At 41.5% G+C, this 23,340-nt stretch overlaps 1 protein-coding gene across 6 annotated transcripts in view; it reads left to right on the top strand.

The window, feature by feature from the left end:
* LOC120235132 (amyloid beta precursor protein) overlaps positions 1–23,340 on the top strand; it is a 272,417-nt gene that overhangs the window by 87,704 nt on the left and 161,373 nt on the right. For all 6 annotated transcript variants that reach the window (XM_039237295.1, XM_039237294.1, XM_039237293.1 and 3 more), the window contains exon 4: positions 22,031–22,143. In XM_039237295.1, coding sequence (XP_039093226.1) covers positions 22,031–22,143 — 113 coding nt within the window. The remainder of the gene's footprint in view (positions 1–22,030; positions 22,144–23,340) is intronic.

Here is a 23,340-nt window from a genome sequence, read left to right as displayed (position 1 = left end):
GTTAAACCGACTGAGCTATCCAGGTGCCCCTAAGGAAATTTTTAATACTGATTTATGATTCTGAGTTTAAAGATGCTCCTGTTTTATAATTGATAGTAATTGTAAAATTTTGTAACTTTTATTATTTATGAGTAATAAAGGGACTATTTAGCAGGCTCCTCGCTGGCAGTGCAGAGCTGGGCTTGGGGCCTAAACCCACAAACTGTGAGATCATGACAAAGAGTGGGATGCTTCACCAACTGAGCCACCCAGGCCCCTCTAGAATTCTTCAGTTTCAGTACTGTGCATTGAGCATACAGCTTACTTTTGCAGTATCTCTAAGTAGTACCCATGAAAGTATAATTGTCTATTTATCATAAAGGGAAGATTTACTCTATAAAGAATACTAAGTAAGATTAGGGAAAATTATTTCTTTCAAGTATTTCAATACATTTTTTAAATGTAATTTGATGTTTTACTTAATGAAAGAGTTGACCAAAAAGCATTGAATGAAAAGTAGGCTCGTGAACTCATAGAATGAAAAAGTAGGCTCATGAACTCATAGAAGACAAGGTCCAAACACACCCACCCCCCTCTGAAGGCAAGGAGAAAGTCTGCAAGGACTGATTTGTGGGAAGGAGCAGTGAAAACACAATACTAGAGTCCACAGTCTGAACACCTCTTAAAACAGCAGACCCAGGTCAGTATAGGACTTCGTTTTTGTTTTTGTTTTTTGGACCTCTTCTTAATATAGCCATTATTCTCAGGAGCAGGAATATAACAGGCTTTCCTTACTATCACATACAAAAAAAACTGACCTCAATAAAATTACACAATGGAGGAATTCACCCCAAAAAAACAAGAAGTAGGAGCCAGGGATTTCATCAATACAGATAGAGGCAAGATGCCTGAACCAGAATTAAAACAACAACTATAAGGATACTAGCTGGGCTTAAGAAAATCATAGAAGACCCCACAGAATCCACTACTGTAGAGAGAAAAGAACTAAAATCCAGTCAGGCTGAAATAAAAAATAGTATAACTGAGACACAAAGCCAACTGGTGCAGTGACAGGAAGGATGGACAGAGGGAGGTGTAAGAATAGGAGTTGGGGGGTTGGTGACAGAGTGGCCTGGGGCAAAGGGTAGAAACCTCTCAAGAGTAAAGGATAAAGGATTGTTTTAACAGAAACCCACTTCTAAATACCACTTATAATGGTAACGGAGTTTAGAAACTTCTTTCGGATTTTCGTGTTGTACCTTAAGAGTTAGGGTGATAGGGGCACTTGGGTGACTCAGTTGGTTGAGCATCCAACCCTTGATTTCAGCTCAGGTCATGAACTCATGGTTTGTGAGTTCAAGCCCCACATCAGGCTCTGTGCTGACAGCGAGGAACCTGCTAGGCTATGAATTCTCTCTCTTTCCCTCTCTCTCTCTGCCCCTCCCATGCTCATGCTCTCTCTTTGCGTCTCAAAATAAATAAAAAATTTTTTAAAGAGGGTAATGTTTATGAATGCCAACCATTAATTCCTATCATTTAAATGCCTTTATTAAATGATGAGATGTATGTGTTATTGAGTAGTACCTGATGTGTAGGTGAAAGTACTCCCCCTCAAGAGGTTTATATCTTTATTATGACATTAAAATTTGGGGTCATCGTATTAGTTTATTGATTAGGTTCATACATTTTCAAGAATTTGTCACCCAACTCAAAGTTCCCCTAAACCTTACCATTCGATCTTAGCTACTTTGCTGAGAATGTGTTGTATGACCTTGTTTGTGTTTATATCCTAATGGCGTGGCTGTCACTGAAGACCCCGTTTGCTATTGTGGGGCGTCTTTATCAGCTCAGGGTTGCTAGATTCCCGTGACTGGCTCATGTGGTTCTCTGTTCTTGCTTTATTGAGAACTTAAAATTATCAGTCAGGGGCTATGATATTCTTCCGTATTCTCTAAGCATATTTAATACACTAGGCTCATGTTCAGTGTGCCACGAAGTTACTCTGTTTAAGTAACTTGAGCTTATCTCTCTTCTTCCACCTTTTGATCTCAATTTAAGTTCTTAGTCAGAATTTTCAATTGAGTCTAAATTCATGGGAACCAGTGCACATACTTTCTTCAGTAAATTTTAACCATGATGTCTGTGATCTTTGACTTCAAGTACTTTTGGTCAGTAGACTCTTCATTTCACTTCATATGTCAGTAACTTTTAGCCTCCTGGTATTTCTCTATTTCTCGGAGACCCCTGGGCCCTCACATTTGTCACTTGACCCCATGTCTTTAACTCCCACCGTTTGTTGCGCTGCTCAACTCACAGCTGTGCTTCTTGACCTGATGTGGCGCTCAGCCATTCCTGTTTTATCTTGCTAACCTCCATCTCCCTCCACAGGCAGCTGTTACCAGGCATCCTTCCTTTCAGCTCCACGGAATGAGCTCTCTGCTGCCTTTCCCAGCAGGCCCATCAGTCGCTTCTCCATCTTCTTTAACCTCTCAGTGGTCTTTAAGCCCGTTGCCCAGTGCCTTTTCCCCACACCATTATTATGCTGTTGCTGCTTCTGTTTATCTCTCTGCTGACTCTCCTTCTCCTTTACTGGCTCATTTTCCTGTAGCCCACTTGGAAAATCTCAATATTGGTGGTTTATAGGAGTCCTCCTGGGTTGTTCATTTTCTCACAAAACACATAAGTTACTAGGAAGCCCCATCAGGGCTGTGGCTTCCAAAGGGCTGGCTTGATGTTTCATGAGCAATTAATCCAAGCCAGGCCTCCGAGCGTTTAATTGATCATCAGACTCAGTGTGACTCCCCGAGTATTGATCATTAGCCTTCCATTGCCACTTGTATTGGCTTTTGGCTTACGTGGACATTTCATCTGTGGTCATGTGAGTTTCCATGACTGTAATCAATAAATGGTAAATTTCGGCTTCTCAGAGTAAACAAAGAACATACGAGCATGGGCTATGCCCATTCCTTTTTTTCTCTTTTGGTTTATTGTACCATTTGGGATACAAATCTGTTTGAGGCAAATGATTGGATTGTTTTCAGCTTCTATTAAAAGTCTCCTGGACCCTCAATTTTCATGCAGAAGAATTAATTGGATTTGAATGAGCTTAATATAAAAACTCTAATATTGATGCAGAAATACACCCCATACTTGGTGATCTGTCACAGAATCAAGGGTTGTCTGGTTGTTTTGCATTTTCTGCCTGTCAATGACAACTAGTAGCAACAATAAAATGAATCAAGGTTAAATCCCTAGGGACTATTTATATATTCACTTTTCACATTTTTTTTAAAGAAATGAAGATATAATTATAGAAATAAAGAAATGGTTGACAGGCTGAACCTTAAAAAAAAAAGAAATGAAGTTATACATGTAAGCAAAATCCTTTCTTAATGGTATTTTAAAAAGCATTTTTAGATACTCTGACTTAAGTAAGATTTCTTGCTTTATATATATAGATGTGATCTCAGTGTTGGAATTAGCATCTTCCACTGGGAAGAAATGTTACATTTGTACTAAAAGTGTAACTGGAAAGAAAAGGATTAATTTCTTCTGAAAGCAAAACGTTTTTGGAAAACTGTCCTAATGTAGGAATGGCAATTCAACAGCTGCCCAGATGAGTAAAGTTGTCTAATCATTTATTGTTGCAGTTAATGAATGTTCATTTGTACATGAGAACGGTTATCAGAGATGTCTTTTGTACTTACTTAGTGAGATTCTTGGCTTCTCATGCCATTAGCTCTGTTTTTCCAAAATGGAGCCCCTGTAGATGGTCTTAAAAATACACATCTTATACAGATTTAGGTAAATAGCCAGCTATCCAGACAGTTTGAACATCAACCAAAAATGAAGCATCTAGAATTATCATGTCATGGGCAGCATGAGTGGGAAGGGTGTCAGGCCACAGAGGGAACTGACCTTTTGTTTCTTGTGACTGGGAGAAAGGCAGACATGAAGAAACACTGCATCAAACCATGAAATGTGTTGCTTTTAACTTAGGTAATGGAATGTGTCCTGTTAGCCTTCTGCATGATTAGAGAGTCTGCTTCTGGGCCACTTGGTGGCTCAGTTGGTTAAGCGTCTGATTCTTGATTTTGGATCAGGTCATGATCTCATGGTTTGTGAGACCAAGCCCCACATGACAACACAGACCCCACTTGGGATTCTCTTTCTCCCCCCCCCCCCACCCCGCTCTGCCCTTCTCCTGCTCTCTCTCTCTCTCTCTCTCTCTCAAAATAAATAAACTTAAAATAAAAACAGAAAGTCTTCTTTTGCCCAGAAAACAACAAATCATTTATACTTTTCTTAGAAGGTTCGGATAACCAGTCTTCTTACCCAAAATCACAAGTCTATCCTCAGCTTTTTTCTAAAACCACAACATTTCCGGATTTAAAACAACCGAGACTCTAAGTATAATTTTCCTCTAATCTACATTTCCATCATCTTTACAATTTTAAGCGCAAGACAGAAACTGTATTATTTGGGGTGAGAGATACCCTAGCATTACCCTGTCATTATCAGCCTTAATCATACACAGGTCCCTCATTTATAGACGTGAAGGCTGAATGAGAGATTTGCCTTCTTCAAACACCTTCTGTGTGCAACAGGGCCTGCCTTTGAAAAACTACTTTAAGATCTAGTTTGATTTAAAGGCTGAGCTCCTGCATGCCTGAAATGCTTCCTCTTCGAAATATTTGCTCCCTGGAGAGGTCAGCTGAAGAAGGAGTTCTCATGTGACTTTAGATTGTTGACCTGGAAGACCATTTGGGTCCTGGAATGGGCTTTGGCACAGCTCCACGGCTTTCTGGCTGACAACGAGCCAGGACAGGAGGGCGGGGCCAGCTGTGTCGCGCCAGGAAGATCTAGTCTGAGAACGTTTCAAGCCTCAATGCACCCACCTCTGATGCCTTTGCTTTTCCTTGAGAGAATTTTAAACTACAGCATGAATAGAGGTGCTGCAGCTTGTCTTGATGTACCTTTAAATGATTCTGCAGCTACAAAATGCGTTCCCCCTTTGCTGGTGTGTAAAATTTGAATGACACTTGTGCTCTGCTGGGAAAGAACAGACGTTTTCATTATAAAATTCATCCAAGCAGAAAAGTAGCAGAGTGAGCAGAAATTTCATTTACATCCGTGATTGAAGTTGCAGTGATAAAAGAAAATTACTAGGTTTTGGAATAGCCGTGTTCTCATTCTCTCAGACGACCTAAGGAATTTCGTCGATATGGAAAATAATACGTTATTGAGGAAGGCTCTGATCAGGAGTCTCAAATTTTGCATATCCTTTAACTGACCTTAGATTTTTCTAGCGTTTTTTTTGAGTTATCTTGAAACAGATGACAATATTCCCTTTTTGTATCACATCCATTATTTGTTATAGTGTGGGCTTTATGTTCCATTACCACAGAGATTCACAGCAATTTCTTAGCTTTTAGTTGTATTAGCAGGTGTAGACAGATAACTCAGTTAGGCCAGTCTTAGAAGCCATAAGATACTGGATTAGAGACGTGGGATCAGAATTTTCCAGGGAGAATTTTCTGCTAAATAGTTTGTGATATATGTCTTGGAAGCCTTAATGTGGTAATTTCATGCCCCAAACCCTCTTCGTTAGAAGTCCAGAAATTCAATTATTTCCGTTCTCTCGGGAGTGATAAGCCCTGGCAGATTGATTTATAATGAACCTAAGCGTGTTTACAAATCTGAGTGGCAATTTCTAAGTCCACAATGAAGTGGTAAGACAGGGAGAGATTTTTTTTTTTGAATGCTTATGTATTTATGTTGAGGGAGAGAGAGAGCATGCGCATTTGAGGGGCAGAGGGCGGGAGAAAGAGAATCCCAAACAGGCTCCATGCTGTCAGCTAAGAGCCTGTTGCAAGGCTCAGACTCCTGAACCATGAGATCATGAGCTGAGCAGAAATGAAGAGCTGGCTGCTTATTGACTGAGTCCCCCGCCCCCCCGCCCCAGGCACCCCAAGACAGGGAGAGATTCCAATTTAGCTGGGATCCATCCCCATTGAAAAAAATCACATGACTTTTGAAGCACAACTCAGCGGAAGTGGGTAATTTCTACAATATATTTTTTATTGAAGAGCTTGATGAGTCATGTATCCTTATTTTATTTTTTTCTGTTAGATACCTTGTCCCTCTTCCCTCGATAATGTTGCAGGGACAGTGACAGAACTCTAGTTCTTTTTTCTATGTTTTTAACAGAGCCTTGAGAACTTAGCAGTGTTCTGATACCAGTAGAAGGTTGTGCTGATTCCAAATACCATGCCCTAATTATTTCCTGGCTAGCTTTTTTGTTAAACACTGTAATGTCTTTTTTTGTGTGTCTTTTTTGATTCTCTCTTTACTTCCTTTTGCCATAAATAGCTATGCATCTTTTAGGAGATATATTTATATACATCTTTACACATAAATACTTTTTTAGAGAGAGCATGAGCAGGGGAGAGGGTCAGAGTTGGCAGGAAGAGAGAGAGGGAGAGAGGTTAGGAGAGAGAGAGAAAGAGAGAGAATCTTAAGCAGGCCCCACACTCAGCACGGAACCTGGCACAGGGCTCGATCCCACAACCCTGGGATCATGACCTGAGCTGAAATCAATAGTTGGATGCTCAACTGCTTGAGTCACCACGTGCCCCTATATTTTGTTTTTCCTAGAAGTTTTGAGTTGGAGACCCCCTAAAATATAAAGCAGTATTTATTCGTCTGGTCGTTAGGAGATGACTCCATTGTCTCCTAAAGCCGGCCATTTCACATCTGGGCTGGACACAGGAGGATCCGGAAGGGACACTTAACAAGCCCTCATGGAGCATAGTGTGGCCGCTGGGTATTATGGGCGTCACACTTAAGAGAGAGACAAGCTGGAACAACAGAGTGCGAGCGTGAGGAGCACGGGGGGAGGTCACTAGCTGGCGGTCAGCACTGGTGATGCCTGGATGTGCTTTGCGTCCCCGTGTCCCAGGCCAGACTGGCAAAGTCATGGGAGGAAGGCAGTGAAGCCGTCCTTATTGAGTGATGAAGCATCCGGGGACGTAGGGGCATGATGAGAAGGAGTGGGGGGAGCTAGGGGCTAAGTTTCTGCTCACAACAGAGCATTCCCACATGTGACACGATTGCTGGTCTAGCTTTTGGAATATGGGTGGTCTGAGAGTAGTAGAGGTAGAGTCTGTGGGGATTGGGACGTGAATGACTGATACATATTGATTGAGAAAGTAGAAGCGTTATGAAGCGAGGAAGGGGACCTGGTTGTTACAAGCCAGGAGAATGGGTTCAGCAGGCCTGTGGCTCCCCCACTGTGTTGGATGTTAGTGTATTCCCTCCTCTTGCTCCCACATAAGATAGATTTTTGACCTGAGGTGCCTGGGTGCCTCGATGGGTTAACCATGCAACTCATGATTTCGCCTCAGGTCATGATCTCATGGTTCATGAGTCGAGCACTGCATCAGGCTCTGTGCTGACAGCTCTCTATCTCCTTCGGATTCTTTCTCTCTCTCAAAATAAATAAATAAACATTTTTTAAAAAGGTAGATTTTGACCCAAAGAAGAACTGCTTACTATTCTTTGAGTACAGTTCTAAAATTTGATGGTCAAGTGTCCGTTTGCTAAAGTCACTACCCTCTCAGGTAAGTGTCCAGCTAGGGACTGGAAATGTCAGCTGAAAGGTAAACACTGAAAGAGTAGAGGCAGTTGTTGAATCCCTAGACATGGATGATAATGCAGTTGACTCTTGAACAACATGGGGTTTAGGGGTGTTGAGCCCATACATAGTCAAAACTTCACGTGTAACTTCTGATTCCCCCAAAACTTAACTACTAGTAGTCTACTCTTGACCTTCCTGATAACATAAACAATCAACACATATTTCACTTATTATCTGTATTATATACTGTATTCTTAAAGTAAGCTAGAGAAAAGAAATGTTATTAAGAGAATCATAAGGGCGGGGCTCCTGGGTGGCTCAGGTCATGATCTCACGGTTTATGAGTTCGAGCCCTGCATCAGGCTCTGGGCTGACACTTCGGAGCCTGGAGCCTGCTTTGGATCCTGTGTCTCCCTCTCTCTGTCCTCCTCTACTCAGGCTCTCTCTGTCTCTCAAAAATAAATAAATGTTATAAAAATTTTTCAAAAAAAGAATCATAAAGGAAAGAAAACACATTGACAGTACTGTACTGTATTTGTTGAAAACATTTTCTAAGTGGACCCACACAGTTCAAACCCGTGTGGTTCAAGAGCTGATTATATCTGAGTAAAAAAGCAGTAGAGTACAGGGTAATGTCTTACTTCAAATCAGAATTATTTTTATTTGTTAATGAAACACATTTATGTGTATTCTGCAACATAGATAATAAAACAATATAGGAGGCCTGAAGTGAATATAAAATGTCAAAACTAATCGCATAATCTTATAATCAGCCTCCAATCCAGTTATTACTCTTTAGATCAAAATTTATGTTAAAAACTGACATGGGACATGGGATAAAATCAGAATTACTAAAAGATGAATCAGTGAGGGGCGCCGGGGTGGCTATCGGCTGAGCATCGACTTGGGCTCAGGTCATGATCTCGAGGTTGGTGAATTCGAGCCCCACATTGGTCTCTCTGCTGTCTGCACAGAGCCTGCTTCAGATCCTCTGTCCCTCCCCCTCTTGTGCGAGCTCTTTCTCTCTCAAAAATAAATAAGAATTTATTTAGACGACTCACTAAAAGGGAAAGAACAAGTAGTTTAAGACAGCGAATGAAGTAACAAGTGCTGTCTCCATGATTTGAAAGCTAGAAAAGAAGACTCAGTTTAAGGAGCCAAGTCCTGTGATGAGCAAAACAGCAAACTGAGACCAGCTTAATGTACTTGTTGCTATAAACCTTAAGAGAATACTTGGAGGCGCATGGATGGCTCAGTCGGTTAAGTGTCCGACTTCAGCTCTGGTCATGATCTCTTGGTTCATGCATTCGAGCCCTAGGTTGGGCTCCATGCTGTCAACTCGGAGCTTGGAACCTGCTTCAAATTCTGTGTCTCCCTCTCTCTGCCCCTCCCCTCCTCGTGTCTGTCTCTCTGTCTCTCAAAAACAAATAAACATTAAAAAAATTTAAAAAGAGGGAGAGAAGACTTGAGGAAGATTGTCGCCAAGAGGACGGTTGGTAATAGGCCGGAAAGAAGTAGAGTCGGGAGTTTGGAAGGGAGAGTCCCCAACTCTGTCGAGAGGTTTATCTGTGAAAATGCCTCTTCTTATCTTGATAGCCTGCCTCACACGTGGGCTTCTGGTTATGGTGTGTGGAAAAAACAGGCCATGTATTTTTACCTCTCTGTATAATTTAAGGTTTTGGGTATAAGTGGTGGTTCCCTGGCCTCACAGCACATCAGACTGATTGGTATTTTGTTAGCAATTATGTGGCTCTTTAAAAGCCCCATGTCTAACCCTAATTAATTGCACCTTTAAAATCTGTCAGGCTATGAATATTTTAATAAGGTAGAAAGAAAGTATTAGGAGAAGCAGCCAGTGAGGATACTTATGTTTCCAAGAGACAAAATAAAGAATTTAGGACACTGTCCCTCCACTTCTCTGCTTTTCAGCTCTCCTCTCAATATTCAGCACTGAGCTAGGCTAAAGATGGGTAGGCTTAGGGATAAAGGAAGCCTGATTCAAATTTCTTTCTTTTTTTAAATTTTTTACATTTATTTATTTTTGAGAGACAGAGAGAGAAAAGAGCACAAGCAGGGGAGGGGCAGAGAGAGAGGGTGACACAGAATTCAAAGCAGGCTCCAGGCTCCAAGCTGTCAGAACAGAGCCCGACGCGGGGCTCGAACTCACGAACCATGAGATCATGATCTGTGCCGAAGTCGGACACTTTAACCAACTGAGCCACCCAGGCGCCCGGAGTGATTCAAATTTCCACATCCGAATTGATCTCATATTTTATAAATAAAAATTAAAATATGAGAACTGCAAAAGGAGAAATGAGAGAAAAGGGCTGTTTGCTGGTAAATAAGGTTAATGGTGGTAACAAATTGAATTGAAGTAATATTCCGCTCAATGATTAAAATATATGTTACTCCAGGGACAGCTGGTAGCTGAGTCGGTTAAGTGTTTGACTCTTGGTTTCTGCTCAGGTCATGATCTCACAGTTTATGGGTTCAGGTCATGATCTCATAGTTCATGGGTTCGAGCCCCACATCGGGCTCTGTGCTGATGGCACAGCCTGCGTGGGATTCTCTCTCTCTCTCTGCCCCTCCCCACTGTGCTCTTTCTCTCTCTCAGAATAAATAAATAAACTTAAAAAAAAGTCTGGAATCCTGATAGCTTATAGAACTGTGAATACAGTTTTTTCAGAGTATTCACACTTAGGATTTATTTCTCTGCTTAGACCTGTATCTTTCGATTCAGATTTTACCCCATAACCTCATTCTGTCCACATTCAACTCATGATTCGTGGAAAGATATTCCTGATCTCTGAAATTTGACCCTAAGCTGGTACTGCCCTGTGGTGGCCGCCAGCCACACGTGGCTGTTGAGCATTTGGCATGTGGCCAGTCCAGACTGACATGTGCCGTCATGTAAAATAGACAGCAGATATTCAAGAGTCAGCCTCGAGAATGGCTGGTGAAAACACAGAGTGTCCTAGGAATAAGTTTTTACATGGATTGCATGTTGAAATGACAGCGTTTAGGATCTACTGGGTTCAATAAAGATTAAAACTACGTTGACCTTTTTTAATGTGACCACTAGAAATTTAAAACTGCCCACGTGGTCTGTGCTACATTTCCAATGGACAGTGCTCCTTCTTCTGTGCTCTTTTGTGAAGGACTCTGTCTTTGTCATGAAGCTGGGGACACAGTGGGCCTCAGCAATACTGAGTGACAGGAGAGGTGATATCTTAAAATTAAGCCAAATTGTTTTAGATTTTAATTTTTATCCATGTCTCTCATCTTATCTGAGTTCGTGTGGCCAGGAGGTATCACTCTCCTCCCCTTTTCCTGCATGGAAATCACTAACTCCTCCTGACTCACTGTCACTTTCTCCCTTCTGGCTTCAAATACAAAACCCCTTCTACCCTATTTTGTACCTTCTGGGATTAAGAAACAAAACAGGAGCAACTTTGCTCTCAGGGATGTGTGAAAAGGCACTCCATTCTTAAAACTGTGCCAGAATAAGAAATCTATGAGATAAGACTCAGGTTTATGGAAAGAAGGCATGAATAACTTGATTTTATATATATATTTTTAGTTTTATATTTTGTATTTATATATGTATGTATATATGTGTTTTATATATGTATACACACACACACACACATATATATACACATATACATTTGTATGTATATATGCGTTTCTTTATTTTTGAGAGATGGAGAGAGGAAGGACAGAGAGGGGGGAGACACAGAATCTGAAACAGACTCCAGGCTCTGAGCTGTCAGCACAGAGCCCGACGCGGGGCTTGAACTTGTGAACCATGAGATCATGACCTGAGCTGAAGTCAGACGGTCAACCATCTGAGCCACCCAGGCACCCCAACTTGATTATCTTTTTTAAAAGGGACAAACCAAGCCAGTCATAAAAAGACAAATACTGTATTATTCCAGACATAGGAAGGACCTAGATTCATCCCATCCGTAAAGATGGAGAATACTGCACTGGTTGCCAAGGGATGGGGGAGGAAGAAAACGGGAATTGTTGAATGTATAGTTTCAGTTCTGCAAGATGAGAAGAAATGGGTTGCACAGCAGTGTAAGTTGTACTTAACACTACTGAACTGTACACTTAATGGTTAAAACGGTAAATTTTACGTTATGTGTATTTTAACACCAAAGAAAAAGCAAAGACAGGCGATTCTAAAAAAGTGCTTCACAATAACCTGTAACTTGAGAAAAAAACCAAAAGCCCAGAACCTTAATGAGATTGGCTATAATGGATTACCTTAAGTAGATTCTCGCCGCCGGAAGGAATGGCTGAATCAAATCTCTTGGGAGCTTGTTACACAGCAAACTAGGTCCCACCTTCAACCTGTCCAATCAGAATCTGCGCTTTAACAAGATCCCCCGGTGATTCCTGTGCGCCTTGAAGCTTGAGAAGCCCCCTGGTATTCGCACATTTCTCAGTGTGGTGCGTGAACCACCTGAATCAGAATCCCTCTGGGGAGGTCTGTTTTTCAGGCACATCCCACACCCCCAGATGCAGGTGCTGGGATTAGAGGGAAGAAGGATGAGTCTAGATGCTGATGCCGGATGCTAGGGGTTTCTGAAGCTTATTAGAGTTGGCATACCCCTGATCTGGAAAGATTCAACAGCCATTATTTTCATAATTCTGTCTTTTAACTGATGATGGAATTACTACAAATGTAAATAACAAAGAAAGCCCATTATTGATAAAATGAAGACTATAAGTAATCCAATAAAAGAGAGGCAACAGGAGACTTAACTAATCTAGGGTCAGTTAGCAAGGAAGCTGTGACGCAGAATTTGTGGAATGTGGTAACACTTTACTGGGGTGTAGTGAGCATTGCAGTTGAGCCGGACTTGGAGTCCAGCCTGGTTCTGTTATAAGCTATGCAGAAATTAGTCTTCAAGCGTGAGATTCCTCATTTGTAAAGGGTAATTGAATTCTATGATGTTACGTGTACATTTCTAAGACAAGGTTAAACTTAGAAAGCGAAGCATCTCCTTTCTAATTGATATGTGTGATGGCTTGGAAATTCTTCAAGTTTTTAAAAGAATTTAAATGCCGCACATCACACAAATGATTCAGTGAGAGAAGATTCGCTTAGAAAATCCAAAGCCAAGGGGTGCCTGGGTGGCTTAGTCAGTTAAACGTCCGACTTTCGCTTAGGTCATGATCTCGCGGTTCGTGGGTTCGAGCCCCGCGTCGGGCTCTGTGCTGACAGCCAGCTCAGAGCCTGGAGCCTGTTTCAGAGTCTGTGACTCCCTCTCTCTCTGACCCTCCCCTGCTCACGCTCTCTCTCTCTCTCTCTCTCTCTCTCTCTCCCTCTCTCTCTCCTAGAAATAAATAAAACATTAAAAAAAATTTTTTTAAAAAGAAAATCCAAAGTCAGGCTCTGTCTAGTTATTATAAATACCAGAGAAGAGAAGCCTATCTTAGTAACATCTTAACTTTCTTTTAACATCCCACTTTCTTTTCAGCTATAGTAATTTCATGGACACTCTTTTGAAGACCAGAATGTTGATGCAAAGGCAAATGGGTATGAAATTGTATATGGAGACTTCCAAAAAAAAGTTTTTAAGTAAACTTTAAGTTTTAGACTTACAGAAAAATTGAAAGGACAGCCCAGCATGTACCATACACCCCTCAGCCACGTTTCCTTATGATTAACACTTTCCATTGGTCTGGTACATTGGTTACAATTAACGAACCAGTTTTGAGACCTTATTATTAATAAAGTCCGTACTTTGTTCAGATTTTCTTAATCCTCAGGATCCCATGAAACTCGTCACATTTGGTTGTCAGACCTCCTTAGCCAGTGCTCAGCTATGACAGTGTCTCACACTTTCCCTGTTTTTAATGACCATGGCAGTTTTCAGGGGTACCTATCAGGCATTTTGGGGGGATGCTCCTGTGTGGAATTTTCTCATGGTTGGACTGGTGTTACGGGTGTTTTGAAAGGAGGACCACATAAGTAAGGTGCTCTTCTTAGCATATGTTAAGTGCCCGTGTTATCACCTTGATGTATCACTGTTAATACTGACCATGATCGCCTGGCTGCGGTGGTGTTTTTCAGCTTTCTCCCATGTAAAGTTACTTTCCCCCCCAGGAAGGAAGTCACCATGCACAGCCTGCAATTAAAGGAGTAGATATTTATGCTTCACCTCGTTGAGGACAGAGTACCTATGTATATTATTTGGAATTCTTCTGCAAAGATTTGTCCCTTTCCACCTATTTATTTATTTATTCCATCATTTGTACTTAGGAATACTTTGAAATATAATCCAGTACTGCTTGATATATTTTATGCCTCAAATTATTTCCATGCTGGCCATTGGAAACTTTTTTTAGTGGGCTCTTGTGCTTATTTGAAATATCTTTTTCTTCTTTTTGTTTTTTTTCTGAACAAGAAGCTCCAGACTCATCTTGTATATTTTCTGCACCAACCCCTAGAATCAGCCATTTCTTCCAGAAGCCCTCGTTCCTTTTGTTGGAGAATGGCGTTAAAATCTAAGATGTGAATGCTAGGTGTGCCTAATTGCTCCCAGAATACCTTCACTGCAGGGTCTTCTCAGCTGACACGGAGCAGTACATTTCTGTATTCTCACCCTTGTATTATACATATCTGTACATACTCTTAACACCAGGCATGTGTGTCTATATTAAGCCAAATATGAGTTCATCTTGAGGCCTCCACCTCTCCTATATTCTTACCACATGGATTGTTCCACCCGCTCTGCTTGCTTATCTGTAATTCTCATTCCAACATTGAAAAGCCTGACTTCCACCAGCCACCATCCATTTAGTTGATTATTTAATTTTAGCACACTTGTGTAACTGATCAGACTTGTTAACTCATTCCTATGCGAGGTTTTTGAAAAGCCACAGCACTGCTGACAAATGTTCATTTCGTTCCTGTCTTTTAAGTATATACCCGTTGCACTGTTTTCATTGGTAAAGACCAGTGTTATTCAGTCTTGGTCAGACACTATTTCTGTCCTTTACCCAGCCTGGAATTTATGCGTATGTATAAGGCGATGCTCCCCTCACTGAATAAATCAGAGAGAAAATTTAGGTGAAACTTCTGATTTTCACTTTTTTTTTTTTACCTTTACCTCAACGCGATCCATTTAGTGTGTGTCCTCTGGCAAAGACTTCTGAGGCTAAGAATGCTCAGTTCTCCTATCTAGTAATAGTTATAATGAAATGGCGGTGGCAGCCACAGTTACTTCTGAAAGCAATTTGTAATTCACCCTTTTGTCCCTTGGAGAACCCGGTGACTCCCATCTCTGAAGCAAAACTTAACCACAGTTTTATCCCGGGGTGGGGGCGGGGAGCGTTTGTTGAGAAATATTTTGGCTTCTCCTTAAGTATTCTTCCCATCTCTTGAGCACAAATACCTCCCAGAAAAATTTCTCGGTCTGTGTGTTAACACGTGGAGGTTACAGAATACTGATCCGTAATGAGCAAATTCAAGAAGAAACTGTAGATGGTGGGAAAATCTAAAATGGTAACATAAACATTTGCCTGAGTCAGTAACTGTCTCCAGCTCTCGTCGTGATATGCATGTACGGAGCTGTGTGGGTTAATAAGCACATAAATCTAGGACGTTCTACTTGTCCGCAAGGCCACGAGGGACAGATAGAAGGGTCTCGTCCAACCTGTTTTCTGTCATCTTCAGTATAAAGTATCATCTAGCTGCTGGAATGGGAACAAGTGAAATCCTTGACGCTCTTTCTCTTACACCCTCATTACATTCTTCCTTCAGACTTTATCCGGAATCTTACTGTTGCTCACCATTCCCCACGACCATTTTGGTGCAAGACACTGCCATCTCCCACCTGGATTACTGCTTTGGCTCCCCACTGGATCTTTGTTCTTCCAATTTGGACCTGTAGGGCAGGAATAATCCATTTAGAAAACCACTCCAGAGTCTTCCTGTATTAATCGGGGCTCTGGCCAGAGCGTGGGCAGTGTTTACGACCCTGCACAGTCCACTGTCACTCTCGCTCACCCATTGACCTCCTTCCCATCATTCCTCTCTGACAACACTGGCCTCCTCCCTATTCTGTGAACTCAGCAGACAGGCTCCTGCCTCAGGACCTTTGCACTTGTTCCTTCCTCTGCCCTGACTGTTCTTTCCTCTGTTATCTTGCTGATTTGTTCCCTCACTTCCTTAGCCTTCACTCAAATGCCATATTTTCAGGGAGGCTTTCCCTGGCAGCTCTATTTAAAATTCCACTTCCTCTGCATGACCCTTCACCCATCCTCCCCACTCCCTCTTCCTTTATCTGCTTTATCTCCGTACTGTTTATTACTATTTGACATTCTGTTTTATTTTTTCTTCACTTCCCCCTAGAATTTCATTTAGTTCCGTCTGTTTTGCCCACTGCTGTATTCTCAGCATTAATTAAAAATAGAAAGTGTGCTGTAAAGAGTTAGCGCCGGAAGGACTGACTGCCAGAAGGAAACCAGGAAACCCCGCCCTCACAGCCAGGCCCTGGGGCCTGTGCAGAAAGTGAAAAGACTGGTCACGGGGATTCTGGGCTCATAGGGACTCCACCCCACTGTGTAGACCATGATTATTTATCTGTTACATCATAAGCAATGCTCTAATGTAGACCTGGAACTGTAACTGAACGGTGATAATGAACAGAGTATAAAACCTCACTGTCTTCCGTAGGAGCATAGTAGGTGATCAGTAAACAACAAAGAGTAGTTGTTTCTGTTATAAACTATAATTGGTATTAATATGAGAAACAGTAGTGGTTGATGAATGGATGCTGGGGGGAGGGGAGACTAATACTAGCAGTAATAATAATTGTTGCAGTCATGGACTTTAGTACTCTGTGAACGTGAACTCATTTCATTTTCTCAGCTCTCCCATTTGCTGTGTGTGTGACCTGGGCTGATGATATAATTTCTCCATCTCCCCTTCAACGCTTACACAGTGAGACCATTGTAGTTGCCTCGGTGGGTGGTTCTCAGTATGGTGTGAGGTGAGGTACACAAAGCATTTATGGCAGTGCCAGTCACGGAGTCCAGAATTACTGAAAGTGTCGATGTCTTCCCTGGAGAGCCAGATCTGGGCCATGTCTCCTCTCTCATGGTCAAGTGTAGCACAAAGAAGCAAACAGGCTTTGCCATTTTTCAGTAACATTCTTAGCCCGACCCCCTTTCTCATCTCCTCTTTCCTGAATCGATTTTACCTCTTGAGAGACCAGGAAGGGCGGATACCCCTTGGGCAGAAATTCATAGATCTCTGACATTTTTAGCCCTTTTATCCCCATGATTCTGGCCAACACCGCTTTACTCTTTAGAAGTTCATAGAAATATTGCTTTTTAATTCTGAAATCGCTGTACCTTGGAGTTCTTAATTATGGTTCTGGAATCTTTAATCAATCTGTTCAGTCCCACCTTAACTCTGAACAGTCTCAGCTGTGTGAGACGTTGCTCTTTCTTCTGACAGCCCCCACCCCCAATTCTCCCTGTGCCATGAATTCAGGGGCCTGATGGTGTTCATTGGAGCACTTCATACTCAATTCTGTCTTCTTCCTGGAATCGTCTGTCTTTTGAAAAGACAGCATAAGAATATTGAAAAATACATTCCTATATTTGAATTCCATGGTCCAGGAGACTCCACTACTTGCCTATTTAATATTTATTCCCACTTCTAACTTTCTAAAAGAATCCCAGATTTTTTTGTTCACGATGACAATGTGCTCTGCTGAAAATAGTCTCACAGATTCCCTTGCAGCTGAGTGTGGCCAGATAACACAGTGCTGGCATGTAGGATGTACATACTGGGGAGAAGGGGGTCCAGCCCGTGTAAAAGAGCAGAGCTGCATTAGGGCAAGGAAACAAACAGAAAGCCATCATCCCTTGGCCTTTTCCTCCTGTTTCCTGCATGCACCTTGGACTTGAAGTCTTCAGTGACTGTGGCCATTTTTGACCACGGAACATGAAGACAAAAGCCACCGTGCTAAGGGTGGCAGTACAGAAAGATGGGAATAACCTGGGTCATGAAGAGTGTCATTGAAAATCTCTAGCAACCCTGGCCTGGGTACGAGACTTCTGATGTGAGAGGAAGAACCCATCATGTCGTTAAGCCTCTGCTTATCATGTGTCCTGTTGTGCACCATGCAATGCATCCTCAGCTGGGTTTTTTGGCTTGACATGTAATTTAATTCTAGTTTTATCGTCAAATAGACCACATTGTCGGTTATGACACTTCAGCATTTTATAGTCTGAAAGTGAATCTGCATTTATAAAAGCCAAAGAGAATTGGCCAAATAACACATTTCAACCAGAGTTTAACTGACAGTGAGTTGAGTTACCACTCCTGGATGAAGAGCTTAGAGACCCAGATTTTTAGGCCAATTCCACCAGCACTTGGCTCTGTGGGCAAGCCACTTGACCTCCCATCTGCAGAATGAGGTACTTTGAGCTAGACAGTCGTCTCAAAGACCACCAAAGAGCCAGTGGATTGAAGGCCTGCAGAGTCCCAATTGAACTGGGCACCATTGCATCTTGCCAAGACTTTTTGGCCAAACCCAGATATTGTTCATTAGCTTTGAAAATCCTCTTTCATTTGGAGTGTGTGTGTGTGTGTGTGTGTGATAAATTGTGAATTTATTCAACAAGAAACCAGATTGTATGCTTAATCATACACTAGATCTGATTTATCCACTAGAATTAAATGGTACCAAATGTCCCAGAGGTCCGCATAAGCAGGAATATGATTTCTCATTATGGTACTTCATTTATTTTGATCTCTTTCACATAAAATTTGTTAAAAATTGTGTATATTTTTGGTTTTGGTTTTGGTTTTTTACCTGAAAGATCAAACCAATGAAAACCAGAAGGTTTATTTAAAAAATAAAAACATACATAGTTTAATATGGAAACTCCAGGTAAATACATCAGGGTTTTTTTTTTTTAATTAAAAGACTTTTGAAAGCAATTTTAGATTCACAGCAACATTGAACATAAGTACAGAGAGTCCCCATGTGTCCCCACTTATGTCACAGATATCTAAGAATAATTCTTTTAGAATTAAAAGGGGAAAGAATATAAGCCAAGCTAAACTAGCTTGTGAGAAAGGATTTGTTGTATTTTTACCACTCCTCTTTTATTCTTTATTAAAAATTGTCAACAAATTTTTGTGGTTTAATTGCTTAAAATTTCTGATGTGGAACATTCTAGTATGTCTCATCAATTTTGAAAGTAATAATTTAAGCAGGGCTGTAAAACCACCAAGTCATTGCCAAATTTTACTTTAATGTTAGAGTACAATGAGTGTCCTATTTTGCCATTAGTCCTGAGGGCTTATTGAATAACCAGTGTTTATCCTTGGGGAAAAAAAGCAATCTCATTTGAGGGGGCATATATTTCTTGGCTATATACATTATTAGAAACCCAAGAGCGTCTTTACAGTGCTAAATGAAATGTCCTCTTGCAAATTAAAAAAATTCTAATATCTTTTTACAAATTAATGCAATACTTGTCCTTCTGATGAACATGAGATTTTACCAAGGCAAATATCTTTCAACGACTCTGGCTTTTTGCATTAAAATCTAGTCTTCCACAGACTGGCTTAAAGGCAAGTAAAAACAAGACATACTGTTGTTTGGCGGCTGTTAGCCAGTTATGCTGCAAGAACTCTTTCAGGTCAAGATTGAGAGTATCCAGTATCTGCTCCAGATTGTCTCATGAACTGATTTAATAGCCTTGGGCCAGGCAGTTAGTCTTTCCAATAATTACTTATAAAAATTTTTAAAAAAAGATTCTTTGTGTGTTTGACATTTGTAAATATGGCGGTATGGCTTGACTGACAAGAGCCAATAAGTGAAGGAGGTGTCTTTAGGCCTCTGATCACCTCTGGCCTCCTGTGGCCTTGAAAATTGGTATGCTGCAGGTATCAAGTATGCTCGCTAACAGCTACACTTGACCGCCTTTTCCTGAGAAACCATCAAGAGTCCACCCCGGGAAGGTGGATTGGCTTTGGATGAGATTACATTTGTTTTCCATTCTCTATCTCCTATGGGTTTTAGTTTGGTGGGTTTTCTTTAATTGATAGTATACTATGTAAAAGAGAAGGGAGAACATGTGATGTCACTTGCATTATTGTTATTTCCTTCTCTGTACTGTATGTATATCGTAACGTTCATCTCTGGGGCCAGGTTATCACCTCCTGAGAGTAGGTGGCCCGTTTCTTGGCTGGCATTTCTCCCCCGGGAAGTGAGGTTGATATTATAAAAGATCTGCCACACGTGGCGCTGAGGTGCAGCGATGTATGTGACTAGGTAGTGACCCAGGACTCCTGGGTTCCTTTGCCACACCCACTCCTTGCAGCCTTTGGTGGCTCATATTTCTTGCATTCTCTGTGACTCACAATACCACGCCGGGAGCATCATAGATTGTCTTAAAAGATTTAAGGAATGGCAAGACGAAAGGCTCTTCATCCTCTACAGTTTGCCTAGGTTTTTATATAAATATTATTAATTAAAATAAGTGCTTAAATATCAGGAGACATCTTGCATGTCTAAGCTGGAAACAGACTAAAGTTTAAGGCCTTTATAGAAAGTTTTAAAGAACCCTTTTCTATAGATAAACAAGTTTATTTTCTCCACCACCACCAACCCCCGCCCACCCCTCCCGAAGGCCTTTATTGCTCCTTATGGTGCATTTCAGAATATTTTATGTTGACACACTGTGAAAGAAACAAAATGTGTTCTTTGCTGGTGTGTGGACAACTTTTATTCCTTGCTTCTTTGGAGTCATTGGTTCAAATCTGTTCTTGCCTGTCTTGCCGTACTCCGTGGTCTCCCTGCTTTCATGGCCTCCCTTGATTAAAGAGTTTATCCGAAAAACAAACTTGAGCATGTCATTTCTGTTTAAAGTGCTTTTTGGCTTATATTGCCTCCAAAATGGGATGCAGAGCCTTAAATTCTCCAGTAGGAGTCCATCGTTTTTCTCCAGCCTCATTTACTTCTGGACCCCCTTACCCACTCACCTTGTTGCCCAGGCTTATTATCCTGGGTCTCCTCTACAAATACCTTTGCCCTTGTTTCCTCTTCTTTACATGAGAAATTCCCTCATTCCGCGGTGCCTTTTGCCGTTCATCCTTCCATCTCCAAGATGGTCATGTCTGCCAGAACCGGGCCAGGGATCGGGAGTAGAACGTTAAACCAGACAGAGAACTATCCTTACGTCTTGCAGCTTCCGTTCCTTTTCTACATGGCATCCCGCACACGTCCATTTAGACTCATCTCTGAAGTTATTTCTACTTTGAGTTTTTTTCCCAGTGCCCCCAAGCAGATGTGTTCGCTCTGTAGGCCCAGCCTGCGCCTGTTACCTCTCCTCTTTATCTCTAGTACAGCGTTCCGTGTCTTCATCAAGATACTGGTTGCCTGCTGTGTACAGAATCTCTGCTAAAAGCTGGGGGTACTCTAGTGAACAAAACAGATGAAAATGAAGCCCCTAGCTTACATACTGTAATTATCCAACTTGTACCCTCAAAAGAATGTAAGCATTGTTGTAGGCCTTTATGTAGTATCTTTATATCTGCAGTACCAGGAATGCTAGAAATAATTTGCATGATCTACATTTTCCTTAAAAATACAGCAAAAGCATAAGGAACAGTCTTCATAATTCAATGGAATTAAACTCTGTGTGTGTGTGTCACATCTATAAACATATGCATATAATTTTAGGAAGTAGAAAAATGCTAAATTTTCTAATAGTTTACAAAAAATTAAATGTCCAGGAAGGGGAGGGATGGATGATTATTTATACTGATTCTGCTCAAAACGATTGCCCAGGCAGGGTCCATCTGCATTTTTTCCCCTCATTGTAATTCACTGGCAGCTTTTTATATGATTAACTTTGTAATCAGAGGTACATATCAACTACGTAAAGATTTCACTTAAAACATGCAGGAAGTATTTCCTTTTAATATTTTTATTGTTTATTTTTGAGAGAGAAAGAGAGAGAGAGAGACAATGTGAGCAGGGGAAGGGCAGAGAGAGGGAGAGAGACACAGAATATGAAGCAGGCTCCAGGCTCTGAGCTGTCAGCACAGAGCCCGACATGGGGCTCAAACTCCGGAACCACAAGATCACGATCTGAGCTGAAGTCAGAAGCTTAACCGACTGAGCCACCCAGGCACCCCATGTAGGAAATATTTGAACCATCGAAGTTGATATGGCAAGGAACTGGGCTCAGGACACAGGACTCTACATCCTACCAATACTAGTCTTTCTTGGATTGATTACTTCGTCATTCAAAAAGCTATAGAACTTCCAAAGTGCTTTTAGCCCTTCTTTGCTTGATACCGACCCAGTGATAAGACCTCTGTGATGCAGACAGAGTGACCAGAAGCATCTTCCTTTCTTGCAGTTGGCGAGTTTGTAAGTGATGCCCTCCTTGTTCCCGACAAATGCAAGTTCTTACACCAGGAGAGGATGGACGTTTGTGAAACCCACCTTCACTGGCACACCGTCGCCAAAGAGGTACCAGTCATAGTCTTTGTTCTTTTAAAGTGAAGATTTCCTAGGGGTATGTGTATTGGCATGTTGGAAGATATTTTGAGGCAATAACCGTGTTGATAAACAAGTTATTTTTTAATTTTACTTATTTTTTAATGTTTAGTTTCGAGAGAGAATGAGCGGGGGCGGAGCAGAGAGAGGGAGACACAGAATCTGAAGCAGACTCCAGGCTCTGAGCTGTCAGCCCAGAGCCTGATGTGGGGCTCAAACTCACGAACCCTGAGACCATAACCTGAGCCAAAGTCAGATGCCTAACCAACTGAGCCACCCAGGTGCCCCTGCATTTATTTATTTTTTTAAAAAACTGTCCAGGAGTAATTTTTAGGAGTCCAAAACAGATATAGTTAGATTTATTATGTGTCTGTGCCCTGTTTTATAAATTAGAAACTAGCATCTTATACTCCAGAAACCTCAAAATACACCTTTTTCCCCAATTATTTTTTTCCGAATTATTTTTTTAACCAGTTGTTTTCTTTTGCCACATACAAAGCTTTTGTAATTTGATCTTTTTCCCTGTCACCTTTTGGGGAACGCAGTGGTAGAACGGGAAGTAGCTTGTCCAGTATCAGCGGCCTCTTAAGTCACGCTGTCCGATTTTGTGTTCGCCACGCCATGCCACCACCTTCATTTTTCCGTAATGCGGTAGCACCCGTGCAAACCTTTGTTAACCCCTGCTTCTGGCAAAGTGGGCAAAAGACATAAAACAAGTAGCATAAACTGTCCCTTCTTATTATCATCTTCAAAAGTGCTTTGTCCCTTCGATATATTATGAAAGTTTTCTAATAAACATATATGGTGTTTGTGGAAGACCAGGCTCCTAGAATAAGGCTCCTTTGTCTAGTCTAGTTCATTGGTTCTCAAATGTGGTCAATTTTATTCCCTCCTCCTTCCCCAGGTACATATGCCAGTGTCCAGGACATTTTTGATTGTCACAGTTGGAAGGGGTAGTGTTACCGGCATTTGGGGGCTAGAGGTCAGAGATTGTACTTAAAGTTCTTCAGTGAACAAGATAGCCTCTCCTTCCTCTGTCCCCCGCACCCAAGAATTATCTGGTCCAAAATGTCAATAATACTGAGGCTGAGAAACCCTGATCTAGCTCACATAGCTTTGAAGTTGTCAGGCAGAAAACACCCCTTAATAGTTAGCATTAATTTTGCCTTT

This window comes from Hyaena hyaena, unplaced genomic scaffold (genome assembly GCF_003009895.1).
Source record: "Hyaena hyaena isolate Hyena2069 unplaced genomic scaffold, ASM300989v1 scaffold_122, whole genome shotgun sequence".
Classification (NCBI taxonomy): domain Eukaryota; kingdom Metazoa; phylum Chordata; class Mammalia; order Carnivora; family Hyaenidae; genus Hyaena; species Hyaena hyaena.
This window is presented reverse-complemented; position numbering and strand designations above follow the sequence as displayed.